Here is a 17143-nt window from a genome sequence, read left to right on the forward strand (position 1 = left end):
CAAATTCATGGGGTAGAATATAACCTTGATTGGCTTATTTTAATTTGCGATGAAAAAAGTCAAACAACTTGTTTCTCATTATATTATTTATAATTTTGATCGAGAAAAAAGTATTTGCTTCAATCGATCGGTAGAAAGCAAGAATAGTATAATTTCTCTAGAAAGATGTGTACCAACCAGTGTATATATATCGTGTCAACTTTTGTGTCTATTACTGATATTACATTTACTTATTGAATATATATTTTTGATATGTTTAGATTATTTCGAGATATAATTTAGGAAAAATTATATTGATCACCATTGTGAAATATTAAAAATATATATATATATATGTGTGTGTGTGTGTTCACTATAGTAAATTAAAAGTATCTTACAATCTTGTGTTTTTAAAAAAATTAGGCATATTTGCTCCATTCGTTTGGGTTTCACGCCTGATTTTTAAATACACTTTGTTTTAAAAAATAATTAATTTCATATAAGTTGTTATGTATATACTCGTACACAATATATATATATATATATATATATATATNATACGTCTAATATATAGATATCATCTTATATGTGTTTACATAAGTGGATAAACCCAGTAAATGTACATGATAATATATATAAATTACAAAAAAAATAGAACATAAATGACAACCACCCTAGCAAAACAACATTTATAGTATTTTGTTGGGGTAAAGGTTTTGGCTCGGAATGGTTGGTGCAATTGAGTGTGATAAGGTTGGTTGTTTAACACAAAAGTAGAAGGACCGTGGGTTTCAGAGTTAAGTATTGTATACGGTATTGTAACATTTAACACAACATGCAGCGGAATGATTCGACACACAAAAATTTTGTAAATAAATCGAGACACAAAGAATTATGCACAAGTGAACACACATATGTTATATCTAAGGGCAAAATATTAACTAAGAATTACTTTCAAGTTTACAAGAAAGCAATACTAGTGAACAATGAAAAATTAACTCTCTTAACATAACAAGATATCAAAATGCATCCAAAATATCTATCACCAAAATAATCAAACAATTATAGATGCAAACTCTATGAAGCCGAAATCTTGTTCAATGAACAACTCTCAACCAACATTTCCACGAAGTATTGTTGTTAAGCTTCTTCAACATTTCACAGCAACATAACGAACAACGACGAATAGCACACTGGTTATCCGTTCTTTTTTGCTCTCTTTCTCTCGTCGTCAAAAGTCTTTTTTGGAAGCATCTATTCTTCAATATATATATCATCTTTAACCTAGAGATTATTCTTTGAATAGATATCTACAAAACATGAAAACTAGAATTTCATTAGGAAATAATTATATTGTTGAAGATTTATTAATCATTTACTCTTATTGTATCATATAAGATTGATCAACTATTTTTATTATTATTATTATGGACTTTTGCGATTTTTTTTTTAAAATTCATAACCTTCTCATATACGGAAAACCCATGATCCCAACAAAGTTTATTAATTTAAAAAATAGGACATAATTTTAATTTAGTTTAATATATAACCCTGGTCAAATTTTCTTTAATATTATGATATTTTTAATTCAAAAATTTCTCATACACGGAAAACACGTAATCTCAAATGTCAGATCATAAGTCAAAAGTGAAAGGACCTTATGATCCATACATAGTCCCAATGATCGATCAACATGTAGAAAAAAAATAATTAATTTGGTACGGGAAAAAGTTGATTTTTCATTTAAATTTTTCTTTAAAAAAATGTTTGACATTAATTCTACCACCTTAATTTGGTGTGTGATTTTCATACACACTTTACTTGACACCTGAATTTATTTAAATTTATTAAATTGAAATAGAGTGAGTAAATAGTTTGAATGAGTCATCGTTCTTAAGACAAAAATTTGTATGAGATGATCTCACGGGTCGTATTTTGTGAGACAGATATCTTATTTGAGTCATCCATGAAAAAGTATTACTTTTTATGCTAATAAGAGTATTACTTTTTATTGTGAATATCGGTAGGATTGATCCGTCTCACAGATAAAGATTCGTGAGATCGTCTCACAAGAGACCTACTCCTGTCTTAATACATAAAAACTAATTGTACTAACCAAATTTTGATTTTATTCATCTAATTAGTCAAATTTCTGATTTAGTACCAAAAGTTTGTATTCCATCGTATTTCTGAAGTGGAGCTGAATATTACTGACACGAGGTCGAATTTTTCTATTGTTCTGTCTCACATTAAAAACTTGATGAAAAAATAACTATAATTGCAAAAGATTGGAAGTCGTCGAGTCACGTTGATATTGAATAATTAGAAGATCAAAATCAAAATTTGACGAGAACGTAATAGAACAATTTTGCATAGTATTCCTTAAATAAAATCATAATTCGAAATCTTTTAAAGATTCTTGGTGGCAGATTTATTAATTCGGATGAACATGGACCACATTATAAAATTGACAAATTAATTAATTTTGAAAAGTCGTGGTTGATATTTAGATTTAGAACTTAGAATGTGTCACCATTTTGTTTCTATTTCGATGGGGGTTTGACATGCATCTATTCGGCTTCGATGTCAACGCTTCTTGCCAAAATTTATGTTGTCAAAATTTATTGTTTTCATATTGACCAAGCAAACACAAATAAATAATATATGCTTTTGTTTCCTGAATTTTTCGTTTATGCACGAATTTTCAACGTCGATATTTGTCGAGATTAATGTAGTGTTTTCAAGAGTTTTTTTTTAAAAAAAGTATTTCTTAACTTTACTTAAAATAAGCTACTGCAAACACTAAATAAATATATTCTATTTACCAAAAAAAATTATATTGTTTTGGAAAAAGTAAAAAAAAAAATTGTTATGTAAGTTGATATATTTTTACTTCTAGTCCAATAAATCGTCGAATTTTGGTCTTGGTTCTATTAAAAAATTCATACTTTTTTGGAGTGCTGAGGTAATGTGACGTCAAATATATCGGCGATATACAAAATCATGTTATAACATTATGAATGTCAATAATATTCAGTGTCATGTCAGTACACGGATACAAAATATCAAAAGTGAAGAAAAACCAATTTATGGGTCATTTTCCAAAATATGTCAAATATACCGTACGAATTTTAAAAATTTTCCCTATTGTTTTGGGTAGTTTAAACTTTGTAAAGTCTAAATTTGGGTTAGATATTGTTTAATTCGAACATTAAGTTCTGCACTCAAATATTATTTATGTTTTTTATTATTATATTTTCTTGTCTAGAGCGAAAATGGCATTAAATCGAAGTCAATAAGTCGAGTATGGGGTTTTTTTTAAAAAAAAAATGTAATTTTAAAAAAAAATTTCAAAAATAATGTAAAAAAAAATATTTTCAAGACTACTGCAATCCGCGCTCCATAAGCACGGACGCTGGTCCACGTAAGCGACAAAATATTTTAGCGACGGCATATATACAAAAATCGTCGCACCGTTGCTAAAAGTGAATCAGCGATGATGTATAAACCGTCGCTCCTTTTAGCGACGGTTCATTAAAACCGTCGCTGTATTGGAATCAGCGACGGTTCAAAAACCGTCGCTCATTGGAAATACCACCCTATTTGTATCAACAACGTGCACATGTACGCCGCGGATAATATTGAACTTTCAACGGCTTGCACTTTTGCAGCGTGCAATATGCGCAACGAAAATCCATTTTTGTTGTAGTGAAGACAAAGAAAAAACAAACAAGAAATTCATCAAGACTGAGATATCTCAATTGAATGTTGTTCATTTTCCTCAACATCATTTTGTGGTCGAATGTCATGTACAAGATGCTGCGGACCAACATTAAGCAAATTTGTAAAACTGTGTATGTTCGACCAAGACGGAGTCTTAAAATCCTGCTGACCAAACAAACCAAAGTTAGCCACCCCTGAATCACTGAAAAAACTAGGTTGAATAGTAGAGATTCCTGAAAAAATTTATTTTTTGATGAGCTTATTGTCTGTTTTTTTTCTATATCTTCACTACAACAAAAATGGCTTTTCGCAGCGCGCAAATTATTTTTCCGCAGTGTATATTGCACGATGCAAAGTTGCAAGCCGTTGAAAGTTCAAGATTATCCGCGACGTACATGTGAACGCTGTTGATATAATTTGGCGTGGGGTGGTATTTTGGCAACCGTCGCTGATTCCAATAAAGCGACGGTTTAGTACCGTCGCTAAATGTAGCGACGTTTTTACTAAACCGTCGCTAAAATTAACGACGATGTGTAAACCGTCGCGGATTCCATTTTAGCGACGGTTTAATAAACCGCTGCTAATTAGCAACGGTTGTTATATATATTCCGTCGCTACAATATTCCGTCGCTTACGTGGACCAGCGTCCGTACTTACGAAGCGCGGATTGCAGTAGTTTTGGAAATGTTTTTTTTACATTATTTTTGAATTTTTTTTTAAAAATTACATTATTTTTAAAAAAAAACCCGTCGAGTATGACAAATTATTGGAGGAAAATTTAAACCTTCCCATTTTCAATCTATTTTGATTTCTTCATAAAACTTGTAAACCTATACTCTTTTCGTCTAAATTATATATTTTTTCGTTAGTCTTAAAAATAACTATTTTTTTACATTTATTAGCAATTTTATTTACTAATATATTCATATTAATTAATTTTTGGAAAAATTATAATCTTTTTTGAATGAATTTAAATAAGGATAAAATATGAAATTTGTTTGCAAAAATGTTTCCTAATGAGTTTTAAAATTTATATGAAAAATAAACAAACGTATTTGGGACAGAGTAGGTCTCTTGTGAGACGGTCTTACGAATCTTTATCTGTGAGATGAGCCAACCCTACCGATATTCACAATAAAAAGTAATACAATTAGCATAAAAGTAATACTTTTCCATGGATGACCCAAATAAAAAATATGTCTCACAGAATATGACTTGTGACACCATCTCACATAAGTTTTTGACTTTGAGAAACATAGTGAGTACCTTGTTTAAATATATTTTTTTATTCAAATTTGTATTTAAAACACGAATATTTCAACAACAACAAAAGACGAATATTCCATAGGTATAATTTTTATTTACGTCAACTTCATGTAATTCTCAGGCAGAATTTTTATTTACGTCAATTTCATGTATTTCTTAAATAATATAATATTTGTCACATCAAGATATTATAAACATTATATAAATTCATTATTTTTTTGTCTTGGTGTTTTTGTTTTTAAGCATCTAGGAATAGCATAGCATCAACTTTTGCAATGGCAAACCTAAAGCACGTAATTAAAGGTGAAAACCAATTTTAAAAAAAAGATAATTAATGCACAACAAAAACTCGAGATTTAGCGATCGAAAATAATTTCAGCACAAATTAGCAACCAAAAATTATATATACGTGCGTCGAATCGTATACTGATTTTAGAATCAGATTGACCTCGCTTTCTGTCGAAGTGATCTCAATTTTTTTTTTTTGTTATGTAGATTTTGGGAGGTGGTTAAGCCTGATGATAAATCCCTCGTTGAGATGTTTTAGAAAATCAGATTTTCGAAGCATCAACACTAATGTATTGTGTAATTTATATAGCCTCATTTTGTCAGCTAAAGAGTTTCTTATAATTTCACCTTGTAGACAAAAATTCCCAACTTTGCAATTGAATTATGTGTAAATCTCTTTTGAGATTTTGGTCGATTCGATACATATTTAAAGTGAAAATAATATTTTTAGCATAAAAAATATTATTTTTCATTAACCATGTTGAGTTGGAGATATGTCTAAGAAAATTAATATATGAGATCGTCTCACGTGAATTTTGTGTTGAATTATATACATATGACTAGGCCTAGTTCGGTATGGTATACCGATTTTTTCAAATAATATTGTATACCATACAGATATACCGAAATTTCGGTATATCATAAATTTCATACAGTTCTAACCAAAAAACTTCGATATACCGAAATTTCGATACGGTATCAGTATAATATTGTCTATACCGAAAATTTTTATAAAGTTTGAGTTATTCTCATCACAAAAGAGCTAAAAAAACCCAACACAAAAAATAAGAATTGAAATAGTAAATGAGTTCAACAAAATTATATTATAATCTTTAAAATATATAAAAAATTTCGAAAATATCGAAATTTTTTGAATTCCATATCGATACCGATACCGAAAAGTTCGGTAATATATTATACCATACCAAAATATTCGGTATACTGTTAAATTCGATATGTGCGTTATATTATGGTATAATAAGTGCGGTATACTGGAACGATCGATATTTTTTTCTCACTCGAGAAAGGGTTCGACAATATGGGAGTGCGTGTAATAAAAGAAAATTCATATATAATTAATATTTTTAACACCGAAACCGTGTTAAACTGGCATGTGCAGAGAATCCAGAATCCAGATTATGCTCATAAGATATAATAAAATTTAGTATTATAATAATCGATGGTATCCCAAATAATAAGCATGACGTGTAAAGTTTTTATTTTCTTAACACGACACACATATCATGTGTATGTAAAAAAAATGTAAAATAAAATAATTATTAAATTATTTTTAAAATTAATTTTGGGGGAATTATTTTTATTTCAAAAAAGAATAGAGTAATTATTGGATAGAATTAATTTCACAAATTGTTAATATACGTATAATCGTTTATATATTAGTAAAAGAGGGATTTTTTTCTTAAATATCACCGATTGAGTAAGATATTTAGTTAGTTAGTTTAGGTTTAGATAAATCTTTCGATCCCATTGTACTTTTTTTCTTATTTTTCTAAGCCAAAACAATTTTTGGTCATTGTTTGTGGGCAAAAACTTGTGTGAAACGGTCTCACGGGTCGTATTTTGTGAGACGGATCTCTTATTTGGGTCATCCGTGAAAAAATATTACTTTTTATGTTAAGAGTATTACTTTTTATTGTGAATATCGGTAGGTTTGACCCGTCTCACAGATAAAGATTCGTGAGACCGTCTCACAAGAGACCTACTCTTGTTTGTGATGTATCAAAATTTTTTTTCGACTTATGAATTTTAGTTATTTAATCATTGTTGAAAACAAATGAGAAAAAAAGTGTACGTTGCTAAACAAAATGCTGATATAACATCGAAGATTTGATACGAACGACCTCTCAAATGTCAACCAAAATATGTAGGTATATAAGATCAAAAAACATCAAGAAAAGAGAGGATGTGCTTTTTATAGCACTCAATGACTGAAATTTTTAAGCTTCAAATGCTTTCATAGCTTGCAAAGCTAGATGCTTCAATTGAAACCCTGACGAAATTACAACTTGAATGTATAAAAACACCGAGGAAACCATGGAGAATCAATGCAAGCTAGAGGTGAAAAACCTCAAAACACACCTTATGAGCTAGGCATCAACTAGCTTACCGCGAACTTCTCAAGCATGACTGAAAATTAATGAAACCGCGAATTAAGAGATCATGAAGCATATCGCTCAAGTTTTCATTCTATTTCGATCCGAAACACTATAGAAACCAAAGCTTCATACTCGATGTTGGATCATTTATGATGAATAGGTCCATACACTATATGTGAAAGTACAAAATTTAACTTTCGTGACGATGCATGATACTATCACAATAATTTCTCTCTATTAATCATGGAGTAGACCATGCAACTCTTATACTATATAGCTCAAAATGGTGCGGGGGCCGTCTATACATATCCCCATTCCCATGGATCTATTATTTATTATTTGTAGGGGAAGGTCACAACTTTAGGAAGCATCGTATAAACTTGATAGTGAAATATATTTATAAATATATATAATGTATGCCATTATTGTGATAAGTCTCAAATCATTGAAATAAATCACTCATTGTGATACATTTGTCTCACATTAGTTGAAAACGAAAGTCTATAATAGGGATAGGATCGGGTCGGACCCTTTTTGTAATCCTCCCACCCAATTCCTGTCCCGATAAGAATTGAGAATTATTTTTCTCCTGATTCAGTACTCGAAATTATCTAGAACCGAAAGTTTGGAATCGTGTTGGGTAGGAAGAAGATATCTCAAAATTTCAGAACCTCATCGGATAGGGAGATGATATTCTGATAAATATAAGGGTGAGAACAACAATGTGGTCTCTTCACACTTCTAAATTTAGGTTGAAAAGGAGAAAATGATGATAAACTCTCTTTTTGCTTTGTATAATTTTATTTTAATTGTAATATTTGTTTATGTGAATATTTTTTATTTCGATGGATTAGTTAATCATTTAATTTAAACAATAAAATCGTGATCTACGGGCTAACCTCTTTTAAATGTGTTAGCCAATTTCGGGTCAGGAATCATGTCTGGTGGATATTAGTTTCTCGATATCTCTCCCTACATTGATCGAGACGGGAAAAATCCCGACAACTCGGGTCAGAAAAAATGCTGGTCGAGATTTTTTCGAGGCAGGAACGAAGTGAGATTCAGGTTGTGTCAGGATTTTCAATTGTTTTGTCGGCATTAGATTAAAATATTTTATAAGGGCTTACAATAAACTCATAGTAACTTGGATTAACAATTTTCGTAAATAGAGAATGGATACAAAGTATTTTCTATAGTGTCCTATTGTACAAGGGCGGGCCTTGGCCCGAGGCGTAGCAAAATGGTATCTGAGCTGGTCACTGACAAGAACACCGAGAAATAAGTGTTACCCATGACAAAGTGTTACGTAAGTAGGAGACACCTCTTGAACTTTCGGGGAAAAATGATACATCATAAGAGCCACCTCTTGAACTTGTAGGAGACGTCTCTAGATTCACGGCAGTGGTGGATCGAGGGACAGGCCATGATGAAGAGGTCTCGTTCTGAAAAAGGTTGATTGTGATACACATGTCCCACATTAATTGAAAATGAAAATTTAAAATATTTTATAAGGACTTACAATAGACTCCTATATCAACTTGGGTTAGCCATATTTCTAAAGTGGTGACGGATAGAAACTAATTTCTATATGAGCCTATTATGCAGTCGCGTAGGGTGCGCAGGCATGAGCCCTACGCACGAGCTTTGGCCTCGTGCCTAGGGCGTGACACCCATCATCTAAACATCACAAACCAAATATGTATGGATATATAAAATATTTTCTAAATTTGATCCAAAATTTGAAATCGACACCAAGAACAGAATATGGGAGAACTATATATATTTTTATTAACATAATACTTTGAATTGGAATTATGTATATCTCATTAAGAATGTTACAAACCTATACACAAAAAACTTTCCTTAACTAATACAAAATCAAATCATCCGAAAATCCTAACTAAATGATAAAATATATGCTCGAATATTTATATTTTTTCCTAAAACATATTACAACCAATATTCTCAATACCCACTCAAGTCGGAGCATCCAAGTCTTGAATGCCCAACTTGTGAAGTAAATGTTCGAATGACAGTTTACCCAACGTTTTTGTAAACAAGTCAGCTAGATGCGCATAGGTCGGGACATGAGATAGTGTAACAGTACCATTCTGCATTTTATCCCAAACAAAGTAACAATATATCTCGATATGTTTTGTTCGTTCGTGGAATACCGGGTTTGCTGCGATATGCAAAGTTGCCTAAGTATCACAATACAATTTGAAAGGACTAGGATGATCCACACCTAGAGCCAACAACAATCCTTTCAACCATTTTAGTTCACACATATTTGTGGTCATAGATCAATACTCCGCCTCAGCCGAAAAATGAGATAATATATGTTGCTTCTTTCTTTCCCAAGAAATTGGTGAATTCCCTAGTAAGATAAACCATCCAATCAGAGAAAAACGAGTGAGCAGACAACTTTCCCAATCTGAATCGCACCAAGAATAAAAACGTAAATCACAATATGATTGCAACAAAATTCTTTGACCATGAGTCCCTTACAAATATCGCACCACACGCAGCACTGCCACCCAATTCTCTTGTCGTGGATGTTGCATGAATTGAGCTACGACATGTTCGCAATAAGATAATTTAGGTCATGTAACCGAGAGATAAATAAGTTTACCCAGTAAATGTCTGTAACTTTCAGGATTGGACAAATGAGCTCCATTTGCTAAAGCCAAATTATGATTTTGCTCTAGCAGAATTGACACATGCTTAGCTCCAAGAAACACGACCTCAGAGATAATATCCAACACGTATTTGCATTGGCACAGGAAAATGCCTTCAAAACTTCTAGCCACTTCAATCCCAAGAAATACTCCAACGCTCCCAAATCCTTCATATAACCATTAGCTCGCTTTCCCCGTGGCAAGGATTCCAGCCTACACTAATTGAGTGGTTGGATCACATGCATGATTTATCTTTGTCGAAGAATCTTCTACTTTTGTATAGTTCTCCAGGAAATTGTTTTTGCGTGGTCATTCACCACTTTGTCTTGTTTCTACAAGATGTTTTCAGTCTGTTATGGGTCGAAAGCCTTTACTGAATTCTGGTTCCTTTTGGTTCGTGCATTCTAGGCATATGTTTTCTGACATCTTCTCACATGAGTCATATTATAGAATTTTCGACGGGTTTTTTATTTGCTCCCCGGCAGCTTGTTATTCTACATAAGATTTAATAACTTCATAGTTAAGTAAATCAATAACAAGTTTTGTTAACATCAAAATCAATATTGCGAACATGAAATGTTCCAACAGGCTTGCATCTGAAAAAATTCATACTATTTGTCTTCCTTGATTTTAAGGCTAGCTTTGAGTCGATTTTTATCTCACCATGCCAAAGGATCTTCATTGTAATTTTCTTTGATCATTTTCTTTGAATCTTCTAGGGATACTTTCGATTCAAACTCTCATTCTCCTGTTGAGATATCTTGAGGAATTTTATTTCTTCTGGTCGAAGGTAATTGTCTGCTTTCAATTAGAGCATTGTTTCTCCAAACCATCTAGAATCCTTCATTTTTGGGTTGAAGTTTTCTTTCATCACTACGCTTGTTACGAAACTGGATTAAAAATTTGCTGTAAAATGTATCTCTTAGTCTCTGGACTATGACTTTGTGATCACATGGTGTTGTGAATACTAATATTCTAGTCTCATTTTCTTGTGTATATGATTTAAACAATTGTAGGAAATTGTTTCATAACAGAATGTCAACTCCTGTATCATGAAAATAAATTGTTGATGTTTTTATTTTCTACCAAGTTGTTTGTCCAGCACCTCCGATTAATATTTCTGTCATCTTAATCTTTCTACATAGGATTAAGATTTGTTTAGAGAAATCTCGTCCATTAATATGAGGTAATTCTCTTTCCAATTATTTTGAAAAAGCTCTTCTTTTTGTTGTACAGATTTCAGCCCTTGAATCAATATAAAAAGCAAAATATTATGGTTTATCTTGTTAATATAACATACATACATTGGCTCATGGTCACTGGATCTTTCACATTCTATCATCTGCAGTGAATTCCATTCCATTTCATTCTTCAGTTGTTTTCAAGGTTTGTGTCCCTTGAGAAACTCTAGCCCAAGAATCAATTGATCTGGTTTCTTTCCTGAGATTCCCTTGATGTGAACTTTCAATTATCTGATATTGATTATTCCTTGATAAGTTTCTATTATAGGTTGTTCCAAATAGTATATAGTATTACAAGAAAATTGATTTCTTTGTCTTGTATTATCAAATATTATTTCAACTTGCCTCTGTCCTTCCAGACATCTAATTTTTCCTATTGTTGAAAAACTTTTCGTTCTTGGTCTGAGACAGGTATTTTCCCCTATCTTTGACTTGCTATTATATCTCCTTGAAAAGATAATTTTCATGGTTCCAGTTTAAGACTTTGATTTTTTCGTATAATCGATTTATCTTGAATCTGGATATTTGTTTCTTATATTAAAGAAAACTCGATTCTTTTTGGATTAATTGATTGAACAACTTTTTCAAATATTTCTGATGTTTCAATAAACTCATTTCTAATAAACAATTTTGAATTATATATATTAGATAAAGCATATGAAATTTGATAGGTAATAGAATATGATTTATTACCCACTTTCATAAGCCTTTTTTTTTGAAATTTTGATGCAACGTCAAATCTCGGCTGAAATCTCAATCCTCCAGGTTGTAGGCAATTCTTGGATAAATTACTCCTATAATTTTCTTTGCACAGAAATTCCCTAAGATAATTCTCAGTATTAAATCTTGAAGGTTACCCATTCTTTTATCACATATAGCAATATCATTTGGTTAATCTATTCCATCTTTAAAAGTAGCTTTTATCATAATCTGGATTGCTCCGACACGAATTCATGACATGGTTCATGCTAGTTTTATCTTGAGTTTTTGTAATTTCTCTTTAATTTCTTCACAATGAATTAATTTCATCTACACCCGGTTTCTCGTAAGTTCCATTGGAATTGCTATTTCTCTTCAGGAAACTTTATAGATTAGATTATGTTTTCTGTTTCTTATGCCAGATTTCCTAAGAACTTTTGTACATGTATCATAGAGAATCCTTGATATCTCTGTGCGTCATGATTTTCTATCATGATATTTTGGCCCATGTTATGAGATATTGTTGATTGACTAAAGAAATCAAACAAATCTTCATGTATTTCGTGTCTAAACACTTCGTCTTCAGTCAGATTCAGATTATGTTCCATCATATTCTTCCTGACTTAAAATTTCATCTTCTTCATATATACTTTCGTATGAGTCAGTATCCTCAAACTGATATACTTGAACAAGATCTTGGTAATAAATTCCTTCTTCAATATTTGTGTCTTGACTGTTAAAATAGTCTACCCCTATAAATTGTGCTTTAAATAGGGTATTCATTCTTCATGCTATCTCACTTAGAGATTCTCATGCTAAGAATGACTCTTTGGTATCTACCGAAGTCATGTCTCATGTTATTTTAACTGATCCCAAAAGATTCATTTATAAAAATTTAATGAATCATTCTTTGTTGAGATCAAGTGTTCGTGTTGCAATTCTCATTGCCGATGTCCTATCATCTATGAGATCTTCTCTGTTTTTTAAGTCTAGTACATCAAGGTTAAGCATAATCTCATAAAGATGTATATTTTCTAAAACAGATTTCCCATAGTATGTTTTGTGCAAGGAAATTTGACTTCTCCTGGACCTGGTTCTCGCTGGGTGTGTTTCTCCACCTACATGAAAATCCGTTTGATGTCCACTCATATTTGTCCTTGGTGGTTCATGAAAAGATGACCATGTTATTGCTGGAGGTTTGTCTCCAGTTGTGTTCATCTTCAGATTTACGACCCCGAGATTTTCAAAAGATTCTTCAAGGTCTTTAAGATCATCGAGACCAATCATTTCTAAAGTTGTCATTAAATTAATTTCTTCTCTGAGATATTTTTAATTAGATCGACCATTTTTCTTCATCGTTTAAAGATTTTGGCATCACCTTGGTCGTCCTTTATTTGTGTAATAAGGGTTCAGTATCAAAGGATGATAATAACATATCTATCGAAGTCCTATTACTGTTTGTTGTTTTAGAATTTGGATTCTTGTTTGAATATCATTTAGTGTCACAAAAATTTATTCTTGTCTTTCAATAATTGTTTCTGCCTTTGTGGTATATAATACAACAAACTATCATAATTCTTTTTTGGATTTCTCTAAGATCTCCAGAGAGATTAGAGAAATCTGGTATCATTTCCATGAACCTTTTAAACTGAACCATAAATTTACTTTCGAATTCTGTTAAGTTCCATCTTACTCCTGATATCTAACATTGGTTATATCTTCTTATTTCAAATATTCCAAAGTATTAAAATAATTCTTGCAAACAATTAATCTCGAACATCTGTTCAGATCCATATTATTTGAGAAATTTTCCTCCTCAAACATTTAATTACACAGTAATAATAATTTTATATACTTGAAATAATTTTACATCGCCTCTGATATTATTTCTGGTTCAGGTAAATCAATCAATTAAAATCAATAAATATAATGATATATGTCTTTTTAGCATGTTAGGGGAGTTTGAACAAAAAATTTAGATCTAGAGTGTTAGAATAAATTATGTTTAAATTTAAGAATTTATCTCCAATATACCCTTTGATATAATTCAAATTCGAGTGGCAAAAGTTAATTAGGTAAATATTAACTTTAGAAAAATGAGGAAAATAAAACCAAATTTTGTTTTGAAAAAAAAATCCCTTTTCCACCCACGTGGATCCATCAAATTTACGTTAAAGTACAGATTTTTTTTTTTAAAAAAAAAAAAAAAGAAAAAGAAAAAAACAAATTCCAAGGATTCCACGCGCCAAAGCCGTTAGCCGCATTCACATTCATCCCATTTCCGGTCAAACACCGCTGTGTGAAAACGCGACGATTTTCCGGACCAGGCCGGGGTCGGTGCCTTTGCATTAAATACCAACGGGAATCAGCCCCCACCTACGGCGTCGTTTCATGTTTCCGTACCAACAGTCCGCCGATATTTCCCGGTCGACTTCCCCCCCACACTTAGATAAAAATACCATAGTAATTACAATTCATCAAAATATATACTTTTTTTTAATTAAATAAAGAATGGTTTGCCCCAATCACGCGTCTTGGAGTACACAAGTGTCTTTCCTCACACGATATATGCAAAAAAATATTAGTACAAATCATCCAAATTTAATGTTTTTTTTAAAAAATAAAGTAAATTTAATGTTTTTTGTTATAAAATTATGAATACATATGTCATTATTTTATTTAATAAATTAGATATTATGTTAAAGTTAAAAGATCTGCTTTAACTAACTCAGTTTTACAATGTTTTTGATACTATAGTATAGATAATATAGATGTCATGTTAAAACTATGAGAATTTCACGACGGATTGTATGTGTTCGACGAATGGGTCGATACGTGTCACCACATTTTGAACTTATATTTGTACTAAAGAAATCAAAATTTACAGACAAGTATTTTTTTAAGGTAAAGTTTGTTTGTTAATATCAAAATATCATTTGAAAAATAGATTTCAAATTATTATTTTAATAATAATAAATAATAATAAAAAAAGAACTACATTGTATACCGAAACCCATCCCTTCAAATTAAAAAGGGCACCTTTACAAAGTCTTTCTTCACACCTGAAAATCCCAAGAACCCAAACAAAGCAGTCTCTCTCTCATCAACAAATGAAGAATCTATGTTTTTAATAAAACCAATGGAAGAGAAGAAAGACGAGTCTGGAATTATCACTCAGAATTCGCTTCAAAACTCAGCATTCTTGGATCAAATGATCATGTTTCCAGACACCACCACCTTGTTCGACATATCCTGCGAAGAAACTGCACTTCATCACAAGAACTCCATGGGGTTTATAGATATGCTGAATTCCTTCCAAGATTTCAGCAACCCTTCTTCTATTTTTGATGATTTGCTTCAGAGTATCACAGCCCCTCCGCTGATTCCGCTGCCTCCGCCGGGAAATTCTGAGGTAGTCGACGCTCCGGCTACGCCCAACTCTTCTTCCATATCATCATCTTCGACTGAGGCGGCGGGTGTAAATGATGATTCGAAGAAGGCTGAGATTGTGGAGGAAGAAGAAGAAGAAGAAGAAGATCAAGATAAAGCTAACGATGAACAGTACGCTATTATTATTGTTTTCTTTCTTCAGTGTGATATAAAGATGGTTCTTTATATATACATATATCCATCCTATCCTAGGATTGCACTATTGTTAATTTTATAAACTGAAATTCCAACAGAGATGTGTGCAGATCTTGGGGTTTTAATGGTTTTTTAAAAAATTTCTATGCTTGTTTGATAAAGCTGATACGATGGTTATTTTTGTTTTTGTTTTTTTTTTAATGTATAGATTTAAACCCAAAAAGAAGAACCAAAAAAGGCAAAGAGAACCGAGATTTGCTTTCATGACAAAAAGTGAGATCGATCACTTAGATGATGGGTATCGATGGAGAAAGTACGGCCAAAAAGCTGTGAAAAACAGCCCATTTCCAAGGTATATTCACACACGAACACCCGCGGGTTCACAAGAAACAATCTTAGCTAGAAACCATCTTTCTTTTTCGCTCGTTTTGATCATGATATTATTCATTAACATGGGAAAAAACAAAGTGGTCGGTCGATTTAAACTTGATCAGTACGACGTTGTACTTGTACAAAGAAATCGATCTCACCTAGCAAATTAATCTGCTTGTGTTGTAAATGTAGGAGCTACTACCGTTGCACTAGCACATCATGTGGCGTGAAGAAAAGGGTCGAGAGATCGTCCGATGATCCATCCATTGTTGTCACAACTTATGAGGGCGCACACGTACATCCCTGCCCCATAACGCCCCGCGGCTGTACCTTCGGGATCTTGCCGGAAACCGCCACCTTCGCAGACATCGGTGGCAGCAGGAGCGCATCCCATTTCGTCGTGCCACAAATATTCCAGCTATATCAGCAGCAGCAGCAGCAACAACCCTATTTCAATAACTTGACACCAACGTTAACACCTACGACTAATTTCGATACATCTAGCACAATTTCTTCGTTTCCTCTTCCGAAATTGATTCAAGACATACCCTTTCGCTCCACTCCATCTTCTTTGGCAAGAGACCATGGTCTTCTGCAAGACATGCTGCCATCTCAGATATTGCTGAAGGAACCAAAGGAGGAGTAGAAATTAATAATCAATTAGCCAAGGGTTTAATCTGTATTAACCAGTTTGCAAACTAGCTTTATTAGTTAATATTATTAGTTTTGTATGCTTTTATTTGTTGATTTAATGAATTATATGTGAAGTTTGGAGTTTTCTTTATATCTGAACTAACTTCATATACTTACATTAATATAGGTTTTCTTGATTTTATCACATTTCTTGTTTCATTAAATTTTAGCATATGGAAGAGTGGCTAATGTTAAAAATAATTAACAAACGATGTTTCTTAGTTATTTCCTAGTACTAATCCTATGAACCTATTGATAATTATATAATGTTGTATAGATTATTTGGGTTAGTCTATGTTCTTTACATATCCATGACATCATGCGATAATAATTAAAGGGCTAAAATTTTACCATACCGAGGGAGAGAAACATTTCAGATGTATCATAAAAAAACGACTAATGGTGAATACCGATGTTTTTTTTTTTTTTTACTTTCTTTAGTTATTCCAATAAATTTTTTTCGATTTATTATTTGTGATTGATTGGAGGTAAGTGCTTAATT

The 17143-nt window shown here is 31.9% G+C and overlaps 1 protein-coding gene across 1 annotated transcript; it reads left to right on the forward strand.

Moving 5' to 3' along the window:
- Nucleotides 1–15024: 15024 nt before the first annotated feature.
- LOC140969344 (probable WRKY transcription factor 48) lies at nucleotides 15025–16732 on the forward strand. Its single transcript, XM_073430666.1, has 3 exons — nucleotides 15025–15552; nucleotides 15785–15928; nucleotides 16141–16732. Exons 1-3 carry the CDS (start codon nucleotides 15113–15115, stop codon nucleotides 16592–16594), a joined length of 1038 nt encoding a protein of 345 aa, XP_073286767.1. The 5' UTR covers nucleotides 15025–15112; the 3' UTR covers nucleotides 16595–16732.
- The last annotated feature ends 411 nt before the right edge of the window (nucleotides 16733–17143 follow it).

This window comes from Primulina huaijiensis, unplaced genomic scaffold (genome assembly GCF_012295235.1).
Source record: "Primulina huaijiensis isolate GDHJ02 unplaced genomic scaffold, ASM1229523v2 scaffold40935, whole genome shotgun sequence".
NCBI classification, from domain to species: Eukaryota; Viridiplantae; Streptophyta; class Magnoliopsida; order Lamiales; family Gesneriaceae; genus Primulina; species Primulina huaijiensis.